The sequence below is a fragment of the Bombina bombina genome, chromosome 3, assembly GCF_027579735.1.
Source record: "Bombina bombina isolate aBomBom1 chromosome 3, aBomBom1.pri, whole genome shotgun sequence".
NCBI lineage: Eukaryota > Metazoa > Chordata > Amphibia > Anura > Bombinatoridae > Bombina > Bombina bombina.
In genome coordinates, this window is record NC_069501.1 from 478,106,399 (window position 1) to 478,128,022 (window position 21,624).

General features: G+C 41.7%; 1 protein-coding gene across 1 annotated transcript in view; it reads right to left on the reverse strand.

Annotated features, from left to right (window-relative positions):
- The window catches only part of FKBP5 (FKBP prolyl isomerase 5), a 254,558-nt gene that overhangs the window by 82,032 nt on the left and 150,902 nt on the right, over window positions 1–21,624 (reverse strand). The window contains exon 8 of the mRNA XM_053706806.1: window positions 1,726–1,809. Within this exon, the coding sequence (XP_053562781.1) occupies window positions 1,726–1,809 (84 nt within the window). The remainder of the gene's footprint in view (window positions 1–1,725; window positions 1,810–21,624) is intronic.

Below are 21,624 nucleotides of genomic sequence, written 5' to 3' on the forward strand. Positions count from 1 at the left end.
AGATACAAGGTAATTACAGAGGTAAAACGTGTATAATTATAACTGTGTTGGTTATGCAAAACTGGGGAATTGGTCATTAAGGGATTATCTATCTTTTAAAACAACAACAATTCTGGTGTTGACTGTCCCTTTAAATGGGGCCCATAGTTATGAGAGGGAGAAATAACGACTATCTGGAACATATCCTCAAATACGGGTGGGCAAAATGTGAATCGATAACCTTTGGAATTGGTGAAAGGAATTGACCTGCTAAGGAAGTAAATTGTAAGACGGTAGACAAAGAGAGTCACTGAGTTCTAGTAATGAAGTAAAGGTATGGCAGAGAGGTCATGAATGTCATGAGGTATCAGCGGCAGTGGAGGCTGGAAGGAGGGCTGTCATCATGCCATAGAGGGACCTGAGGTTGTAAATTGTACAGCTCTTAAAGGGACACTGAACCCAAAATTGTTCTTTCGTGATTCAGATAGAGCATGCAATTTTAAGCAACTTTCTAATTTACTCCTATTGTCAAATTTTCTTCATTTTCTTTGTATCTGTATTTGAAAAGCAAGAATGTAAATTTAGATGCCAGCCCATTTTTTCTGAACAACCTGGGTTGTTCGTGCTGATTGGTGGATAATTTCACCCATCAATAAACAAGTGCTGTCCAGTGTACTGAACCAAAAATTGGCTGGCTCCTTAGCTTAGATGCCTTTTTTTTTTCAAATAAAGATAGCAAGAAAACAAAGAGAAATTGATCATAGGAGTACATTAGAAAGTTGCTTAAAATTACATGCTCTACCTGAATCATGAAAGAAATTTTTTTTGGGTTCAATGTCCCTTAAAGTATCCACTAATCTGCCTGCTGTTTTTTAATATCCGTAAAAGCCGTCACATTGGCAAAGGTTAGAGCTGACCTTAGCACCATACCACACACATTCAATTACTATTTTAAGGTGACAGTCTAATAATTGGATCTACCATCTATACTAAGAGTGTTGTATATTATCTTTGGAGTGTTACTTCTTGTATGCCTCAACTTTAGCAGGTGCACTTCCTAAAACGTTCCAATTGATTTCTTTTTTTGGGACAGATGAAGGATCCTATTTTTTATGTACACACTGGTCAGGATATCAACAATAAACATATCTGTCTTCTAGCAGTTGATGACATATTTATGTTTTACTTTTAATAGATTGGTTCGTATTTAATTTTGTAATAAATATTGTAATAAAGGTGCAATAATATTTCTTGTGTTCTTTAATGTTGTATGTGTATGTATGTACATATATATATATATATATATACACACAGTATATATATATATATATATATACATATATATATATATACACAGTATATATATATATATATATATATATATATATATATATATATACAGTATATATATACAGTATATATATATATATATATATACACATACACACACAGTATATATAAACATTGTTCCTTTGAGAAGAGATAGCTCAAAGTGGAATTAAACATTTACAAAAGTAGTTAGAACGTAATAAGCTGTAGATCTCTCTTTGTGTACGCTAATAGATGGCATCATCCACTGTTTACTCTAGATAAACATATTAATTGAAATATGTTTCCTGCACATAAATCCAGAATATATGTCAAGACAAACTCCCTGTGTAAGATACAAAGTGTGTGCTTTGTACACTATGTTCTCTTAATTACTTAATCAATGTGTCACACCCTGGTCCCTCCCAAATAACAAACCTTGAAATAACTTGTACCCTTTTCTTTCACAACTGCTGCCTGTTGTAGCTTTTCTCTGGTGTCCATCTCCCATGATTCCTTTGCCTGTAAGGGATGATTTTGAGTATTATTTTTTCACTATTCTTAGATCACAATTTTACACTTATGCTTATATTTAATAGAGGTAGTTTTCTACTGTAAAGGTGTAAATATCAGACTTTTAAAGTTCACTCTTGTTATCAGATAAGTTTAAATATTTATCGTCATTAAGGGCCGATGATCTAAAGGTCTCTGTGCTGGTGCTTGCCAGTCCTATTTCCACTTTTTTTACCCTGAAAACAGGGTGTTTCGCTTAGGGCCGAATACTGCATTTTTGTATAGGGAGGAGATGCATACATTACAAAAGTGCACAATAAAATTCGTAAAATAAAAAAATCTTACAAAACAAATAATTGAACCAGTCACACAAAATAAATGCAGAAAAATAATTGTATTGTTAAGGTACATCAAAAATCGTAACAAAATTCTTCACCAAAAATACAATTTATGCTTACCTGATAAATTTCTTTCTTTATGGACATGGAGAGTCCACTACATCGTTCCAATTACTAGTGGGATATTCACTCCTGGCCAGCAGGAGGAGGCAAAGAGCACCCCAGCAAAGCTGTTTAGTGTCACTTCCCTTACCCATAACCCCCAGTCATTCAGCCGAAGGGAAATTGAAAAAGAAGATAACACAAAGGTGTATAGGTGCCTGAGGTTTAGTAAAAAATACCGTCTAATCTTAAGGGTGGGGTCGTAGACTCTCCATGTCCGAAAAGAAAGAAATTTATCAGGTAAGCATACATTTTATTTTCTTTCCTAAGACATGGAGAGTCCACGACATCATTCCGATTACTAGTGGGAACCAATACTCAAGACACGGAATGAACAGTGAGGGAGAAGAAGACAGGCAGACCTAAACAGAAGGCACCACCGATTGAAGAACATTTCTCCCAAAAGAGGTCACAGCCGAGGCAAAAGTATCAAATTTGGAAAATATGGAAAAAGTATGCAGAGAGGACCATGTTGCCGCCTTGCAAATCTGTTCCACAGAAGCTTAATTTTTGAAAGCCCAAGAAGAGGAGACAGCCCTAGTGGAATGAGATGTAATTCTCTCAGGAGGCTGCTGTCCAGCAGTCTCATAAGCAAAACAAATCATACTTCTCAACCAGAGAGACAGAGAAGTAGAAGTGGCCTTCTGACCCTTACGCTTTCCTGAGAAACAAACAGGGCAGAAGACTGGTGAAAATCCTTAGTAGCCTGTAGGTAGAATTTAAGACAGCAACAGATGTTCCTTTTGAGAAGAAGGATTAGGACAGAGAGAAGGAACAACAATTTCCTGATTAATATTTCTAACCGAAACCACCTTCGGAAGAAAACCCCAATTTAGTATGAAGGACGGCCGTATCCGCATGAAAAATAAGGTAAGGCGAATCGCACTACAAACAGAAGAAATAGCGATAAGAAACAAAACTTTCCAAGATAGCAACTTAATATCTACAGAATGCATTGGCTCAAATGAAGCCTGCTGTAAAACTCTAAGAACTAGGTTAAGGCTTTAAGGAGGAGCAACAGGTTTAAACACAAGCCTGATTCTGACCAGGGCCTGACAAAAGAATTGAACATCTGGCACATCTGCCACATGCTTATGCAAAAGAATAGATAATGCAGAAATCTGACCTTTCAGAGAATTGACTGACAACCCTTTCTCCAGACCTTCCTGGAGAAAAGACAAAATTCTAGGAATCCTGACCCTACTCCAAGAGAAGCCATTCGATTCACACCAATATAGGTATTTGCACCATGCCTTATGGTACATTTTACGAGTAACAGGCTTGCAAGCCTGAAGCATGGTATCAATGACCGACTCAGAAAACCCACGCTTAGCCAAAACTAAGCTTTCAATCTCCATGCAGTCAGCTTCAGAGAAACGAGATTTGGATGAAGGAAAGGACCCTGAATTAGAAGGTCCTTCCTCAGAGGTAACCTCCAAGGAGGAAAAGATGACATCTTCACTAAGTCTGCAAACCAGATTCTGCAAGGCCATGCAGGAGCTATTAGAATTACAGATGCTCTCTCCTGCTTGATACGAGCGCAAACTAGGGGAAACAGGTATGCTAGACCAAAGACCCAAGGAACCGCCAGTGCATCTATCAGGGCGGCCTGAGGATCTCTGGACCTTGAACCATATCTTGAAAGCATGGCGTTCTGATGAGACGCTATCTGGTCCAACTACGGCGCCCCCCACTTGCGGGTTAACCTGGAGAACACCTCCCCCGGGATGAAAGGTCTGTCTGCTCAGAAAATCCTCCTCTCAGTTGCCCACTCCTGGAATGTGGATGGCAGATAGAAGACAATTGTGAGCTTCCACCCACTGAATAATCCAAGCCACCTCCTTCATGGCCAAGGAACTCAGAGTTACTCCCTTGTGGTTGATATAAGCCACTGAGGTGATGTTGTCCGACTGGAATCTGATAAACTGGGCTAAAGACAACTGAGGCCAAGCCATCAGGGCATTTAAGATTGCTCTCAACTCCAAGATGTTTATGGGGAGAGAAGACTCCTCCCGAGTCCATAGGCCCTGAGCCTTTAATGAGTCCCAGACTGCTCCCTATCCTAGCAGGCTGGCGTCCATGGTCACAATCACCCAGGAGGGTCTCCGGAAGCATGTGCCCTGAGACAGATGATCCTGAGAAATCCACCACGAGAGAGAGTTTCTTGTCAACTGGTCCAGATCTATCCTCTGAGACAGATCCAAATGGTCTCCGTTCCATTGTCTGAGCATGCATAATTGCAGAGCTCTTAAATGGAATTGAGCAAAGGGAATGATGTCCATGGAAGCGACCATCAGACCAATTACCTCCATGCATTGAGCCACTGATGGCCGAACAGTAGAGGCAAGAGGAGAGAAGTTTGGATTTTATGACCTCCGTCAGAAAAATCTTCATAGACAGGGAAACTATGATGGTCCCTAAGAAACACACCCTTATAGCTGGAACAAGGGAACTCCTTATAGCTGGAACAAGGGAACTCTTCTCCAGATTCAGTTTCCATCCGTAGGAACATAGAAAAGACAAGAAGATCTCTGTTTGAGAGTTTGCTAGTTGAAAAGATGGCGCCTGAACCAATATATCGTCCAGGTAAGGCGCCACCGCAATACCCTGAGTCCTGGCAACTGCCAAGAGAGCAACAAACTGAAAGTGCTTGTCTAGAAAAGCAAATCTCAGGAACTGGTGTTGATTCCTGTGGATGGGAACATGAAGATACGCGTCCTTCAGGTCTATGGTCGTCATGAACTGACTCTCTTGGACCAAAGGAAGAATGGTTTCCATTTTGAAGGACGGTACCCTAAGAAATTTGTTGAGACACTTTAAGTCTAAAATGGGATGAAAAGCTCCCTCTTTTTTGGGAACCACAAACAGATTTGAATAGAATCCTAGACCCTGTTCCCTTACTTGGACTGGAGCAATCACCCCCAGGGAGGAAAGGTCCTGAACGCAGCTTAAGAATGCCTCTCTTTTTACCTTATCCGCAGATAACCTTGAGAGGATAAATCTGCCCCTGGGAGGAAGAGACTTGAATTCTATTTTGTAACCATGAGATACTATGTCCACAGTCCAACATCGTGACATTGTGTATCCAAGCTTGTCAAAACAAGGAAAGTCTGCCCCCGACTTGATCCAGACCCGGACCGGGGGCAGACCCTTCATGCTGACTTAGGCCTAGATTTGGAGTTCGGCGGTAAAAGGGCTGTTAACGCTCCGCGGGCTTTTTTCTGGCCGCACCATAAATTTAACTCTGGTATCGAGAGTTCAAACAAATGCTGCGTTAGGCTCCAAAAAAGGAGCGTAGAGCATTTTTACCGTAAATGCAACTCTCGATACCAGAGTTGCTTACGGACGCGGCCAGCCTCAAAAACGTGCTCGTGCACGATTCTCCCATAGAAAACAATGGGGCTGTTTGAGCTGAAAAAAAACCTAACACCTGCAAAAAAGCAGCGTTCAGCTCCTAACGCAGCCCCATTGTTTCCTATGGGGAAACACTTCCTACGTCTGCACCTAACACCCTAACATGTACCACGAGTCTAAACACCCCTAACCTTACACTTATTAACCCCTAATCTGCCGCCCCCGCTATCGCTGACCCCTGCATATTTTTTTAACCCCTAATCTGCCGCTCCGTAAACCGCCGCAACCTACGCTATCCCTATGTACCCCTAATCTGCTGCCCTAACACCGCCGACCCCTATATTATATTTATTAACCCCTAATCTGCCCCCCTCAACGTCGCCGACACCTGCCTACACTTATTAACCCCTAATCTGCCGAGCGGACCTGAGCGCTACTATAATAAAGTTATTAACCCCTAACCCGCCTCACTAACCCTATCATAAATAGTATTAACCCCTAATCTGCCCTCCCTAACATCGCCGACACCTACCTTCAATTATTAACCCCTAATCTGCCGAGCGGAGCTCACCGCTATTCTAATAAATTGATTAACCCCTAAAGCTAAGTCTAACCCTAACACTAACACCCCCCTAACTTAAATATAATTTACATCTAACGAAATAAATTAACTCTTATTAAATAAATGATTCCTATTTAAAGCTAAATACTTACCTGTAAAATAAATCCTAATATAGCTACAATATAAATTATAATTATATTATAGCTATTTTAGGATTAATATTTATTTTACAGGCAACTTGGTATTTATTTTAACTAGGTACAATAGCTATTAAATAGTTAAGAACTATTTAATAGTTACCTAGTTAAAATAATAACAAATTTACCTGTAAAATAAATCCTAACCTAAGATATAATTAAACCTAACACTACCCTATCAATAAAATAATTAAATAAACTGCCTACAATTACCTACAATTAACCTAACACTACACTATCAATAAATTAATTAAACACAATTCCTACAAATAAATACAATTAAATAAACTAGCTAAAGTACAAAAAATAAAAAAGAACTAAGTTACAAAAAATAAAAAAATATTTACAAACATAAGAAAAATATTACAACAATTTTAAACTAATTACACCTACTCTAAGCCCCCTAATAAAATAACAAAGCCCCCCAAAATAAAAAATTCCCTACCCTATTCTAAATTAAAAAAGTTACAAGCTCTTTTACCTTACCAGCCCTGAACAGGGCCCTTTGCGGGGCATGCCCCAAGAATTTCAGCTCTTTTGCCTGTAAAAGAATAAATACAATACCCCCCCCCCAACATTACAACCCACCACCCACATACCCCTAATCTAACCCAAACCCCCCTTAAATAAACCTAACACTAAGCCCCTGAAGATCTTCCTACCTTGTCTTCACCATCCAGGTATCACCGATCCGTCCTGGCTCCAACATCTTCATCCAACCCAAGCGGGGGTTGGCGATCCATCATCCGGTGCTGAAGAGGTCCAGAAGAGGCTCCAAAGTCTTCCTCCTATCCGGCAAGAAGAGGACATCCGGACCGGCAAACATCTTCTCCAAGCGGCATCTTCGATCTTCTTCCATCCGGTGCGGAGCAGGTCCATCTTGAAGCAGGCAACGCGGATCCATCCTCTTCCTCTCCCGACTAATGACGGTTCCTTTAAGGGACGTCATCCAAGATGGCGTCCCTCGAATTCCGATTGGCTGATAGGATTCTATCAGCCAATCGGAATTAAGGTAGGAATTTTCTGATTGGCTGATGGAATCAGCCAATCAGAATCAAGTTAAATCCGATTGGCTGATCCAATCAGCCAATCAGATTGAGCTCGCATTCTATTGGCTGTTCCGATCAGCCAATAGAATGCGAGCTCAATCTGATTGGCTGATTGGATCAGCCAATCGGATTGAACTTGATTCTGATTGGCTGATTCCATCAGCCAATCAGAAAATTCCTACCTTAATTCCGATTGGCTGATAGAATCCTATCAGCCAATCGGAATTCGAGGGACGCCATCTTGGATGACGTCCCTTAAAGGAACCGTCATTAGTCGGGAGACAACGGAAGAAGAGGATGGATCCGCGTCGCCTGCTTCAAGATGGACCCGCTCCGCACCGGATGGAAGAAGATCGAAGATGCCGCTTGGAGAAGATGTTTGCCGGTCCGGATGTCCTCTTCTTGCCGGATAGGAGGAAGACTTTGGAGCCTCTTCTGGACCTCTTCAGCACCGGATGATGGATCGCCAACCCCCGCTTGGGTTGGATGAAGATGTTGGAGCCAGGACGGATCGGTGATACCTGGATGGTGAAGACAAGGTAGGAAGATCTTCAGGGGCTTAGTGTTAGGTTTATTTAAGGGGGGTTTGGGTTAGATTAGGGGTATGTGGGTGGTGGGTTGTAATGTTGGGGGGGGGGTATTGTATTTATTCTTTTACAGGCAAAAGAGCTGAAATTCTTGGGGCATGCCCCGCAAAGGGCCCTGTTCAGGGCTGGTAAGGTAAAAGAGCTTGTAACTTTTTTAATTTAGAATAGGGTCGGGAATTTTTTATTTTGGGGGGCTTTGTTATTTTATTAGGGGGCTTAGAGTAGGTGTAATTAGTTTAAAATTGTTGTAATATTTTTCTTATGTTTGTAAATATTTTTTTATTTTTTGTAACTTAGTTCTTTTTTATTTTTTGTACTTTAGCTAGTTTATTTAATTGTATTTATTTGTAGGAATTGTGTTTAATTAATTTATTGATAGTGTAGTGTTAGGTTAATTGTAGGTAATTGTAGGTAGTTTATTTAATTATTTTATTGATAGGGTAGTGTTAGGTTTAATTATATCTTAGGTTAGGATTTATTTTACAGGTAAATTTGTTATTATTTTAACTAGGTAACTATTAAATAGTTCTTAACTATTTAATAGCTATTGTACCTAGTTAAAATAAATACCAAGTTGCCTGTAAAATAAATATTAATCCTAAAATAGCTATAATATAATTATAATTTATATTGTAGCTATATTAGGATTTATTTTACAGGTAAGTATTTAGCTTTAAATAGGAATCATTTATTTAATAAGAGTTAATTTATTTCGTTAGATGTAAATTATATTTAAGTTAGGGGGGTGTTAGTGTTAGGTTTAGACTTAGCTTTAGGGGTTAATCAATTTATTAGAATAGCGGTGAGCTCCGCTCGGCAGATTAGGGGTTAATAATTGAAGGTAGGTGTCGGCGATGTTAGGGAGGGCAGATTAGGGGGTTAATACTATTTATGATAGGGTTAGTGAGGCGGGTTAGGGGTTAATAACTTTATTATAGTAGCGCTCAGGTCCGCTCGGCAGATTAGGGGTTAATAAGTGAAGGCAAGTGTCGGCGACGTTGAGGGGGGCAGATTAGGGGTTAATAAATATAATATAGGGGTCGGCGGTGTTAGGGGTAGCAGATTAGGGGTACATAGGGATAACGTAGGTGGCGGCGCTTTGCGGTCGGAAGATTAGGGGTTAATTCTTTTAAGTAGCTGGCGGCGACGTTGTGGGGGGCAGGTTAGGGGTTAATAAATGTAATACAGGGGTCGGCGGGGTTAGGGGCAGCAGATTAGGGGTACATAAGTATAACGTAGGTGGCGGTCGGCAGATTAGGGGTTAAAAATTTTAATCGAGTGGCGGCGATGTGGGGGGAGCTCGGTTTAGGGGTACATAGGTAGTTTATGGGTGTTAGTGTACTTTAGGGTACAGTAGTTAAGAGCTTTATGAACCGGCGTTAGCCAGAAAGCTCTTAACTCCTGCTATTTTCAGGCGGCTGGAGTTTTGTCGTTAGAGCTCTAACGCTCACTTCAGAAACGACTCTAAATACCAGCGTTAGAAAGATCCCATTGAAAAGATAGGATACGCAATTGACGTAAGGGGATCTGCGGTATGGAAAAGTCGCGGCTGAAAAGTGAGCGTTAGACCCTTTAATCACTGACTCCAAATACCAGCGGGCGGCCAAAACCAGCGTTAGGAGCCTCTAACGCTGGTTTTGACGGCTACCGCCGAACTCCAAATCTAGGCCTTAGTCTAAGACGAAGGCTTCCTTGATTGTTTCCCCTTATTCCAAGTCTGATTGGATTTCCAGGAGGAAGACTTACGAAAGGAACGAAAATTAGAATTTTGATGTCCCTTAGGTCTATTCTTCTTGTCTTGCGGTAGAAAGGACACCTTTCTACCAGTAATTTCAGAAATTATTTCCGCCAGACCAGGACCAAACAGGGTCTTACCCTTGTAAGGTAACAACAGGAGTTTGGACTTGGAGGTAACATCAGCTGACCAAGATATTAGCCACAGAGCCCTGCGGGCTAAAACAGTGAAGCCAGATATCTTGGCTCCTAGTCGAATGAGTTGCACGTTAGCATCAGAGATAAAGGAATTGGCCAGTTTGAGAGCCTTAATCCTATCTTGGATCTCCGCTAACGGAGTCTCCTCTAAAATCAATTCAGACGAAGCATCACACCAATAAGATGCAACTGCAGGTTGCCATTGTAAACCCTGATGAACATACATTTTCTTTAAATAAGCCTCCAGCTTTTTGTCCATGGGATCTTTTAAAAGAACCGCTATCCTCTATAGGAATCGTGGTTCTCTTGGCCAGAGTAGAAATAGTCCCTTCTACCTTAGGCACAGTGCGCCATGAGTCCCGAATGGAATCAGCAATGGGAAACATCTTTTTAAAGACAGGAGACGGGGAAAAAGGAACCCCTGGCTTATCCCATTCCTGTGCAATGATCTCCGACACACGGTATGGAAAAGGAAACACTTCCACAGAAGAAGGAACATCATAGTATTTGTTAAGCTTACTAGATTTTTTAGGGTTGATAGCGACAGAAGAATCAGTCGTCCAATGTAGACAGTACCTCATTTAGAAGTAAACAAAGGTGTTCAAGCTTAAATCTGAAGTTTACGGAGGCGGAGCTTGGCCGCACTGGGTAATGGCCGCAAACTAGATAAGCTCCCGGGCCCTCTTTCCCTATAAAGGCAATAAAAAAATAATATAAAATTGTGGGGGACCAAAATATTATAAAAGCGGCTGATGGAAAGCAGACTACTTTCAAGTAATCAACCGGCAACAACCTGATAAGACAGCGGCGGTAAGCACTGACAAAGAGCAAGGGAGCAAGGGAACCCTGCGGCCTGCTACAGCGGCGTGGCGGCGGTCCCCGGACGCACAGTAAAACATCCAGAGTGCCTGTGAGACCGGACCGCAAGTGAAGAAAGAGGGCTGTACGCATCGACTAATAAGAGCGGCGGGTCCCGCTTGTGTACCGCTGAAGGAACAGCCCTGCTGGGATGTAAGGTGAACAAGGGAAAATTACCAGGTCACCACGCGGGCCACGTAGCTCCATCTTAGAAACACAGTGCACGAACGGGGCCCATAGCACACAAGAGGAAAGTAAGATTGGACACCAACCTGAGAAGGGGGAACTCATTTGGAGCCTCACAGAAGGTAACGGATAGAGGGGACAGATCCTGCCAAAAAGGGGACTTTAGCAAACTAATATCTGATTACACGCAAGCAGGGACTGAAGGGAAAACTTTTAATGTACAGCCCACGTGGAGAAGCATAACTCAAAATAAACATTTATTCCACACTCAAACATAAATCCTATAACTCAGAGAAAAACAGAATTTATGTTTACCTGATAAATTACTTTCTCCAACGGTGTGTCCGGTCCACGGCGTCATCCTTACTTGTGGGATATTCTCTTCCCCAACAGGAAATGGCAAAGAGCCCAGCAAAGCTGGTCACATGATCCCTCCTAGGCTCCGCCTTCCCCAGTCATTCGACCGACGTAAAGGAGGAATATTTGCATAGGAGAAACCATATGATACCGTGGTGACTGTAGTTAAAGAAAATAAATTATCAGACCTGATTAAAAAACCAGGGCGGGCCATGGACCGGACACACCGTTGGAGAAAGTAATTTATCAGGTAAACATAAATTCTGTTTTCTCCAACATAGGTGTGTCCGGTCCACGGCGTCATCCTTACTTGTGGGAACCAATACCAAAGCTTTAGGACACGGATGAAGGGAGGGAGCAAATCAGGTCACCTAGATGGAAGGCACCACGGCTTGCAAAACCTTTCTCCCAAAAATAGCCTCAGAAGAAGCAAAAGTATCAAACTTGTAAAATTTAGTAAAAGTGTGCAGTGAAGACCAAGTCGCTGCCTTACATATCTGATCAACAGAAGCCTCGTTCTTGAAGGCCCATGTGGAAGCCACAGCCCTAGTGGAATGAGCTGTGATTCTTTCAGGAGGCTGCCGTCCGGCAGTCTCGTAAGCCAATCTGATGATGCTTTTAAGCCAAAAAGAGAGAGAGGTAGAAGTTGCTTTTTGACCTCTCCTTTTACCAGAATAAACAACAAACAAGGAAGATGTTTGTCTAAAATCCTTTGTAGCATCTAAACCTGTACAACGGCAAAGAGAATTACTGGGGAAGGCGGAGCCTAGGAGGGATCATGTGACCAGCTTTGCTGGGCTCTTTGCCATTTCCTGTTGGGGAAGAGAATATCCCACAAGTAAGGATGACGCCGTGGACCGGACACACCTATGTTGGAGAAAGTGGGTTTAATTGGATATACCCCCAACACTGAAAGACACTAATCACTACAAAAGAGTTGATAAATCAGCCAAGTCAGTGAAGCCCATTACACTGGGTGAAACACAGGCAGCACTCTTTTTGCATTAGACACTCTGCTGTCTCAAGGGACACACGTAATAGATACAATCCCCAAACACCACAACTGACTAATAATCACTGGTTATGCCAGCAAAAAAACAACCTAAGCTTGACACACCTGCCAAAGCTAAAAAGATAAATCAATATCTAAAACCTATAGAAAATACCACAATCCAGACACCAGACACACCTGAGATGACCCATAAAATGGCACAAGAAATGGACATACAAACAGAAAGTGCCACATCTGAAATCACTAAAGCCGACTTACAACATCTAGCAACAAAGGATGATATTAAGTCTGCTATGTCAGATATGAAGGAAATGTTCCATGAAATGAAAAAAGACATAAAGAAAGTGGAGCGTAAACTTTCGACGTTAGAAGAGGGTCACAATATAGCGACACAGGACATTCAACACTTGTCCCAGCTTTCATATGATCAAAATGAAATTATACACAACCTCATGGAGAAAGTAGAGGACCTGGATAACAGGGGTCGTCGTAATAATCTAAGGATAAGAGGGGTCCCAGAAAGTATCCACCCCCCAGCTGTACCGGGCTACTTGCAGGACCTCTTTAGGACAGTAAAAGGCACAAACACAGCACCAGATATCACCCTAGAACGAGCTCACAGGGCGTTGAGAGCCAAACCCCCAGCTAAAGCCCCACCGAGGGATATAATTGTAAAATTTCTTAATTATGCTGAAAAAGAGGAGATACTCAGACACTCACGGCAGAAGAACCAAATAACGCATGCTGGCATTTCCATACAAATTTTCACAGACCTAAGCCCGGTCACACTACAGAAGCGCAGGGAATTGCAGTATGTGACAACGGTGCTGAGAGCTCAGAAGATCCCCTACAGATGGGGTTTCCCAGTGAGTATCACGGCTACAAGAGGAGATAAATCGGCTACAATCCGAACAATGGAAGATGTCCCATCTTTTTGTGAAGAACTGCAAATAAAGATCCCGACACCTACAGATCCTCCTCAATCACAAAGGGGCAGGAGACCTATCACACAAAACTTTAGAGACACTTTGAAACCAATCGCCCCCATCTCTATGGAACCCCAGAACAAGGAAACATAGACATTGTATGTTTGGCCTTCTGTTTTCTCTACCTCTTTCCTTATCTCTCTTTGCAGAGCGAACATTATTGTTACTATCCCTGAAACAGACGGTAAATGCCACTACAACTACAGGACAGATGAGTATATAGCTCTTAAATATGTTTATGCTATGGTTCATGTTGATACTGTTTATTGTTATTAGTGTTTATTAAGAGTTTATAAGTTTATTGGTTATGTTAAACACTAGACATGAAGGCAATTATACCACTCTAGTCAGAAAGGGCAAAATAATACACCCAGCGTATACACGACCCACAGCAAAGGACAGTTTCCAGGGTTAGCATGAGCTCCTTTTGCAAAAGGTAAAAACACACCCTTAATACCACGAGTGAGCACGAAAGAGTGAGCTGAAACATGAACACTAGACATCTCAACTTAGGAATACAGACCAGATTCCCTTAACACTCAAAACCTACTATATGTATACCCCCCCACATGACAAGAACATACGCTAACTTAATGGAATCAAAACTGAAGGTAAACTATGAAAGATGTAGGGGAAGAGGGCCCCTACCCTCAACGACCGAAACAGGGTACTAGAGTATTGACAAATTGAACGGATTGGAGCATAGTGGCCTTGGTGCTGTTAGGCTATCCTCTATTGAAATTTACATCTCTAGCAGACGTACTTGAACTTTCCTCCCCTTTGACCCTTACTCCTCCCTTACCCGCAGAACAACTCCACAGATTCACAAGACTAGTAGCAACAACTACCCAGCAGTCACTAAGGTTAGCTGAGTTGGTCTGATTGCTGAACCTGGTAGCTCTGACACAAACAAGAAGTAGCACATAAACTAAAGATGAACACACCCTCCAAAAAACACGACATAAATATTATCTCGGTTAATGTCAAGGGATTTAACATCCCTCAGAAAAGATCCATAATATCACATGACTTAAACAGACTGAAAGGGGATATTGTCTTGATACAAGAGACGCACTTCAAGAAAGGAACAGAACCGAAGTGGCACAATCACACATACCCCACTGCATATTTCTCCTCAGGGCCGACGAAGAAAAATGGTGTGGGAATACTAGTTAGACAAAATATCCCCCTAAAAGTCATAAACGCAGAAAAAGACACAGAGGGTAGAGTGCTTATCCTGACTGGCCTACTATATGGGCGCCCAATTACAATAATTAATGTATATTTCCCAAATAGGGCACAAGCAACATTCATGCGCACACTTTCAGGGAAAATTTTAGACAACTCAAAGGGGGTAGTGTTTATGGGTGGTGATCTCAATGTCCCACTCAACCCAGAGCTGGATACATCGGGTGGTAAAACATGCATATCAAAAAAAGACATTAAGCATATAAATAATCAAATAGATACGCTAGCTCTGCACGACGTGTGGCGCACATTCCACCCTTCAGTCAGGGATTATACTTTTTTTTCCAGCCCACATAGGAGCTACTCGAGACTTGATTATATCCTTACTGACACCATAGGTCTCACACTTGTCAGACATTCCTCAATTCACCCCATCACTTGGTCAGATCACGCACCGGTGAGGTGTCAGATAGAGTGGCCAGAGTCCCCGGTCACACCATATATATGGAGGCTGGATGACAACCTGTTAGACCACCCCTTAATGTGTCCAGAGGTAGAAAAATCCCTGTTAGAATACTTCCAGCTCAACGATACCACCGACATGACATGGTCCACAATATGGGAGGCACACAAGTGTGTCCTGAGGGGTGTGTTTCTGAAACTAAAGGCAAACCTAATCAAACAACAAAGAAATAAACATGACACAACACTACACAACCTTAGACAACTAGAGCAAGAGCACAAAAAAGACCCTAAAAATGTAGAACTCAAAGATCGTTTAGGAAAGACTAGAGCAGAGTTCAATATATACTTACAACAAGAGCAACAAAAAAGAGCACTCAGACTGCGTCAAAGATATTATGACCAAGGTGATAAGGCAGGGAAATTATTGGCTAGGACTCTAAAACGTAGACAGTTAAAAATGCATATACATCATATGAAAAATAAAGCCAACCAGACTAAATATGATAGCGCATCGATCGCTGAGGCCTTCCGCTCCTATTTCTCAACACTCTATAACTTAAACGCAACAGCAAATACAACAGCCCCCACACCCACCAAAAAATTAATTATAGATGAATACCTAAAGGGAGTAAATTTACCCAAACTAGACAAAAATCAAGCAGAAAAGCTAGACCTTCCATTTAACATTAAAGAAATACAGGATGCAATTAAGGCCCTCCCAAACGGGAAAAGCCCGGGCCCAGACGGATTCGGCATAAAGTATTACAAAATATTTACCCATATACTCGCCCCTAAACTATTGCAACTTTTCAACTCCATTAGACACTCAGGTGGTTTCCCGGCATCAATGCTAGAAGCCCACATCATTATGATACCAAAGCCAGGCAAAACTCCTGATACTCCTGAAAATTTTAGACCAATATCCCTTCTAAACTCGGATATAAAGATTTACGCTAAGGTTTTGGCAAATAGATTGAGCCCCCTCCTTGTACACTTAATATCAACCGATCAAGTGGGTTTCATACCGGAAAGGGAAGCGAGAGACAACACTATTAAAGTGTTACAATTGATGGATCTGGCACGAGACACTGGGCAAGATCTAGTTCTGATATCCACGGATGCCGAAAAAGCCTTCGACAGGGTGGACTGGGATTTTCTCGAGGCCACTCTGCGAGGTATGAATGTAGGTAATGACTTTGTGGACAATATACTCTCCCTCTACACTAAACCAATAGCAAGAGTTAGGACCAACTCGGTCCTTTCAGAACCCTTTAGCATTAGTAACGGGACCAGACAGGGGTGCCCTCTGTCGCCACTGCTGTTCGCCGTGTCCGTTGAGGTTTTGGCGTGCAAGATTAGAGCACAAAAGGAGATAAGTGGTATCCAAATTAAAAACAAGGAATATAAGTTGGCAATGTACGCCAACGATATCTTACTGACGTTGACAGAAATAGACAGCTCCCTACCCCCCCTTCTTAAAACTTTTGAGGAGTATGGCAAGGTGTCAAATTTCCATTTAAATTTATCTAAATCCGAGCTGATTAACATTAACACCCCTAAATCAGTTATAGAAAACATCAGGCTCCGTTGCCCTATTAAAATACAGCACACTCAAATTAAATATCTGGGCATACATATTACACAGCAGTTTAATGATCTGTTTACAAAAAATTACATTCCCCTACTAAAGGAAATCACAAATGACCTCTCTAGATGGAAAAGCAAACCATTATCATGGCTGGGTAGGATCCACACGGTAAAAATGAATGTACTCCCCCGCATCCTATATGTCCTACAGGCCCTGCCCATCCCCCTGCCAAAAGATTACCTAAATCAATTACAGGGCAACATTGAAAAATTTATCTGGGGAGGTATCAAACCTAGAGTACCTAAGAAAACTTTATACCTGCCTAGAGAGAAGGGAGGATTGGGCTTGCCAAATCTAAGTGCCTACAGGAAGGCAGTGCTAGTGCAGAGGGTGGTGGAGTGGAGCCATAACTCAGAGTCTAAACAATGGATCGAACTAGATAGGAGTATATTACAGGTTGAGAATGTGGGAGGGCTGGCATGGTTACAAACTAAACAGAGACCCACTACTATAAAGAAATACCCTCTGCTGGAAGAAGTGTTCCAGAGTTGGGATGCACTGATAAATACCAGCACACACATTACAACAAGACCGGGGTCGTTGACCCCGATAGTGGGGAACCCAGAACTCACTTTCACAATCAAACTCAAATCAACCCCAGGTAGCCCAACACGTTTGAGAGACCATATACTCCATACAGTCGTGAAAGAGGGAAGAGTGCTGTCACTGACAGAATATGTGAGGGCATTGGGGGAACACTCACTTGCCTGGTATACACATGCACAAATATCTCACTATGTAAATTCTCATAAATTACAAATACATCTGAGAAGGCAACTTACACATTTCGAAACCATATGCACATCAGCGCTCCCTCCCCGCCACCTCATATCTGCACTATACAAGATGCTCATGAACCCTGTGGGAGAGCAACTACCTTCATATTGTCACAAATGGGCCAGAGAACTAAATTTAGACATTCCATTTGGGGAGTGGATGCAAATCTTTCGCAACCATAAGAAAGCTTCGGTCTCGGCCAAAATACAGGAAACCAACTTTAAATTCATGTCTAGGTGGTACCTTACACCGGTAAGACTACAAAAAATATACAAACAGACTAACGGTAGATGTTGGAGAGGATGTGGGGAGGCAGCAGACATGCTCCATGTATGGTGGGGTTGCTTGAAACTAGAAACTTATTGGGGTGAGGTCATAGACCATATAAATAAAACATTGAACTCACACATAAACAGAAACCCAGGGGTCCTGTTTCATGGTTTGCCGAACCTCAAAGATGACATAAAGCAAAGTCTCCTATATATCATGCTTAATAGCGCCAAGTCACTGATACCACAAAGGTGGAAATCCACAGACATCCCAACCCTCACAACTTGGAAACTTCAAGTAGATAACCTGCTTCTCATGGAAAGATATCACTATCTGGGAATAGGCAAGCTGGACCAACATGAATACATGGTGATGCGATGGAACGCACACAAAGATGACTAACCGTTAGAAAGACATAATAGGGCTAGACAAGACTCTTACAACAACACCTGTGTATCGGGTGAACTCTGGATTAACTGACTGTACAAATAACACCTTGAGAATACAGCACACATATTTACACTGTGGAGTTGACACAGCTATCCCCCACCCTTTCTCTCCCCCCCCCCCTTGTCTACTCTTCATTTATCTTATACACTAACGACAATATTTAATGTGAAATTATAACTGTTACAACCAAGGAGGGCATGGAAAAAATGGGTTAGACCCTTGCCGATCAAATCTTTATATGTAAAGCTGAGTTACCAGCCCAAAAGTGGCTGATTGACTTAACTTCGAGGTCGACAGTGGTCATGCATCGAAGATATATTAGAGCTTTTAGAAATCACAAAACTTGATACCTTGCAATTGCAAAAGCCGTAGAAGATGTTGTATGATATTTATAATGTTTGTTATACCGGCTCACATTGTAACTAGAGCCAAGTTTGTAACTTTGATTAAGTGTTCAATAAAGCTCTTTGGAAAAAAAAAAAAAAAAAAAAAAAAATCTGAAGTTTACTTCTTCAGAATCAGTCAAAAGGATTTATACTGTCAGAATCTGAGATTTCCCCCTCAGAAGCTACCAAAGTATCCTCCCCATCAGACTCATAGGGGAAATATGCTTTGATTTCCTCTTGCGCTTCCCCATCATGGGGAAAGCAGATAAAGCCGCAGGCACCGCAGAAGATATCTGTGCAGCAAAATCTACAGGCAAAAACACACCTCCAGGAGGCTGAGAGGAACCGCAAGGGCACTGTACGTAATGCCATTGAGACTTGGGACGTTTGAGGAGAAAGCTGTGGCATATACTGAACAGCATCATCCTGAGAGACTAAAGGCTCAGAAGGGAGTAATTTATCCTTAGATTTTAAGGTCCTATCTAAGCAAGAGGAGGAAAATTGCATAGGCAAAACAATTTGGGCCTCCAAGCACAACAAACATTTATCAAAAGAATCAGACCCCTATTCAGAGTCCATAGTTAAAGAAAATTACAAAAAAACTAAACTTAAAGTAATTTGCAAAAAAAACAAGTACTGTCACTTTAAATTAGCGCAAAAAAATGCTAAGACCTAATTGGGGAAAAAATACACAATTTGCACCTCTACACCTCAAACAGTCTGAGGTGCCCTACCTGAACCTGCAAACTTTATCCCCAAGGCCAAAAATCTCCAGTCGTTTGAGCAAACAGCCACCACTGCAGAGAGCTCACTTAGGCCTAGATTTGGAGTTCGGCGGTAGCCGTCAAAACCAGCGTTAGAGGCTCCTAACGCTGGTTTTGGCCGCCCGCTGGTATTTGGAGTCAGTGATTAAAGGGTCTAACGCTCACTTTACAGCCGCGACTTTTCCATACCGCAGATCCCCCTACGCCATTTGCGTAGCCTATATTTTCAATGGGATCTTTCTAACGCTGGTATTTAGAGTCGTTTCTGAAGTGAGCGTTAGAGCTCTAACGACAAGATTCCAGCCGCCTGAAAATAGCAGGAGTTAAGAGCTTTCTGGCTAACGCCGGTTCATAAAGCTCTTAACTACTGTACCCTAAAGTACACTAACACCCATAAACTACCTATGTACCCCTAAACCGAGGTCCCCCCACACCGCCGCCACTCGATTAAAATTTTTAACCCCTAATCTGCCGACCCCCACCTACGTTATATTTATGTACCCCTAATCTGCTGCCCCTAACCCCGCCGACCCCTGTATTACATTTATTAAACCCTAACTTGCCCCCCACAACGTCGCCGCCAGCTACTTAAAATAATTAACCCCTAATCTTCCGACCGCAAATCGCCGCCACCTACGTTATCCCTATGTACCCCTAATCTGCTGCCCCTAACATCGCCGACCCCTATATTATATTTATTAACCCCTAATATGCCCCCCTCAACGTCGCCGACACCTGCCTACACTTATTAACCCCTAATCTGCCGAGCGGACCTGAGCGCTACTATAATAAATGTATTAACCCCCAATCCGCCTCACTAACCCTATCATAAATAGTATTAACCCCTAATCTGCCCTCCCTAACATCGCCGACACCTAACTTCAATTATTAACCCCTAATCTGCCGACCGGAGCTCACCGCTATTCTAATAAATGTATTAACCCCTAAAGCTAAGTCTAACCCTAACACTAACACCCCCCTAAGTTAAATATAATTTTTATCTAACTAAATAAATTAACTCTTATTAAATAACTTATTCCTATTTAAAGCTAAATACTTACCTGTAAAATAAATCCTAATATAGCTACAATATAAATTATACTTATATTGTAGCTATTTTAGGATTAATATTTATTTTACAGGCAACTTTGTAATTATTTTAACCAGGTACAATAGCTATTAAATAGTTAAGAACTATTTAATAGTTACCTAGTTAAAATAATAACAAATTTACCTGTAAAATAAATCCTAACCTAAGTTATAATTAAACCTAACACTACCCTATCAATAAAATAATTAAATAAACTACCTACAATTACCTACAATTAACCTAACACTACACTATCAATAAATGAATTAAACACAATTCCTACAAATAAATACAATTAAATAAACTAGCTAAAGTACAAAAAATAAAAAAGAACTAAGTTACAGAAAATAAAAAAATATTTACAAACATAAGAAAAATATTACAACAATTTTAAACTAATTACACCTACTCTAAGCCCCCTAATAAAATAACAAAGCCCCCCAAAATAAAAAATTCCCTACCCTATTCTAAATTAAAAAAGTTACAAGCTCTTTTACCTTACCAGCCCTGAACAGGGCCCTTTGCGGGGCATGCCCCAAGAATTTCAGCTCTTTTGCCTGTAAAAAAAAACATACAATACCCCCCCCCCCCAACATTACAACCCACCACCCACATACCCCTAATCTAACCCAAACCCCCCTTAAATAAACCTAACACTAAGCCCCTGAAGATCTTCCTACCTTGTCTTCACCATCCAGGTATCACCGATCCGTCCTGGCTCCAAGATCTTCATCCAACCCAAGCGGGGGTTGGCGATCCATAATCCGGTCCAGAAGAGGCTCCAAAGTCTTCCTCCTATCCGGCAAGAAGAGGACATCCGGACCGGCAAACACCTTCTCCAAGCGGCATCTTCGATCTTCTTCCATCCGGAGCGAAGCGGCAGGATCCTGAAGACATCCAGCGCGGAACATCCATCCGGACCGACGACTGAACGACGAATGACTGTTCCTTTAAGGGACGTCATCCAAGATGGCGTCCCTCGAATTCCGATTGGCTGATAGGATTCTATCAGCCAATCGGAATTAAGGTAGGAATTTTCTGATTGGCTGATGGAATCAGCCAATCAGAATCAAGTTCAATCCGATTGGCTGATCCAATCAGCCAATCAGATTGAGCTCGCATTCTATTGACTGTTCCGATCAGCCAATAGAATGCGAGCTCAATCTGATTGGCTGATTGGATCGGCCAATCGGATTGAACTAGATT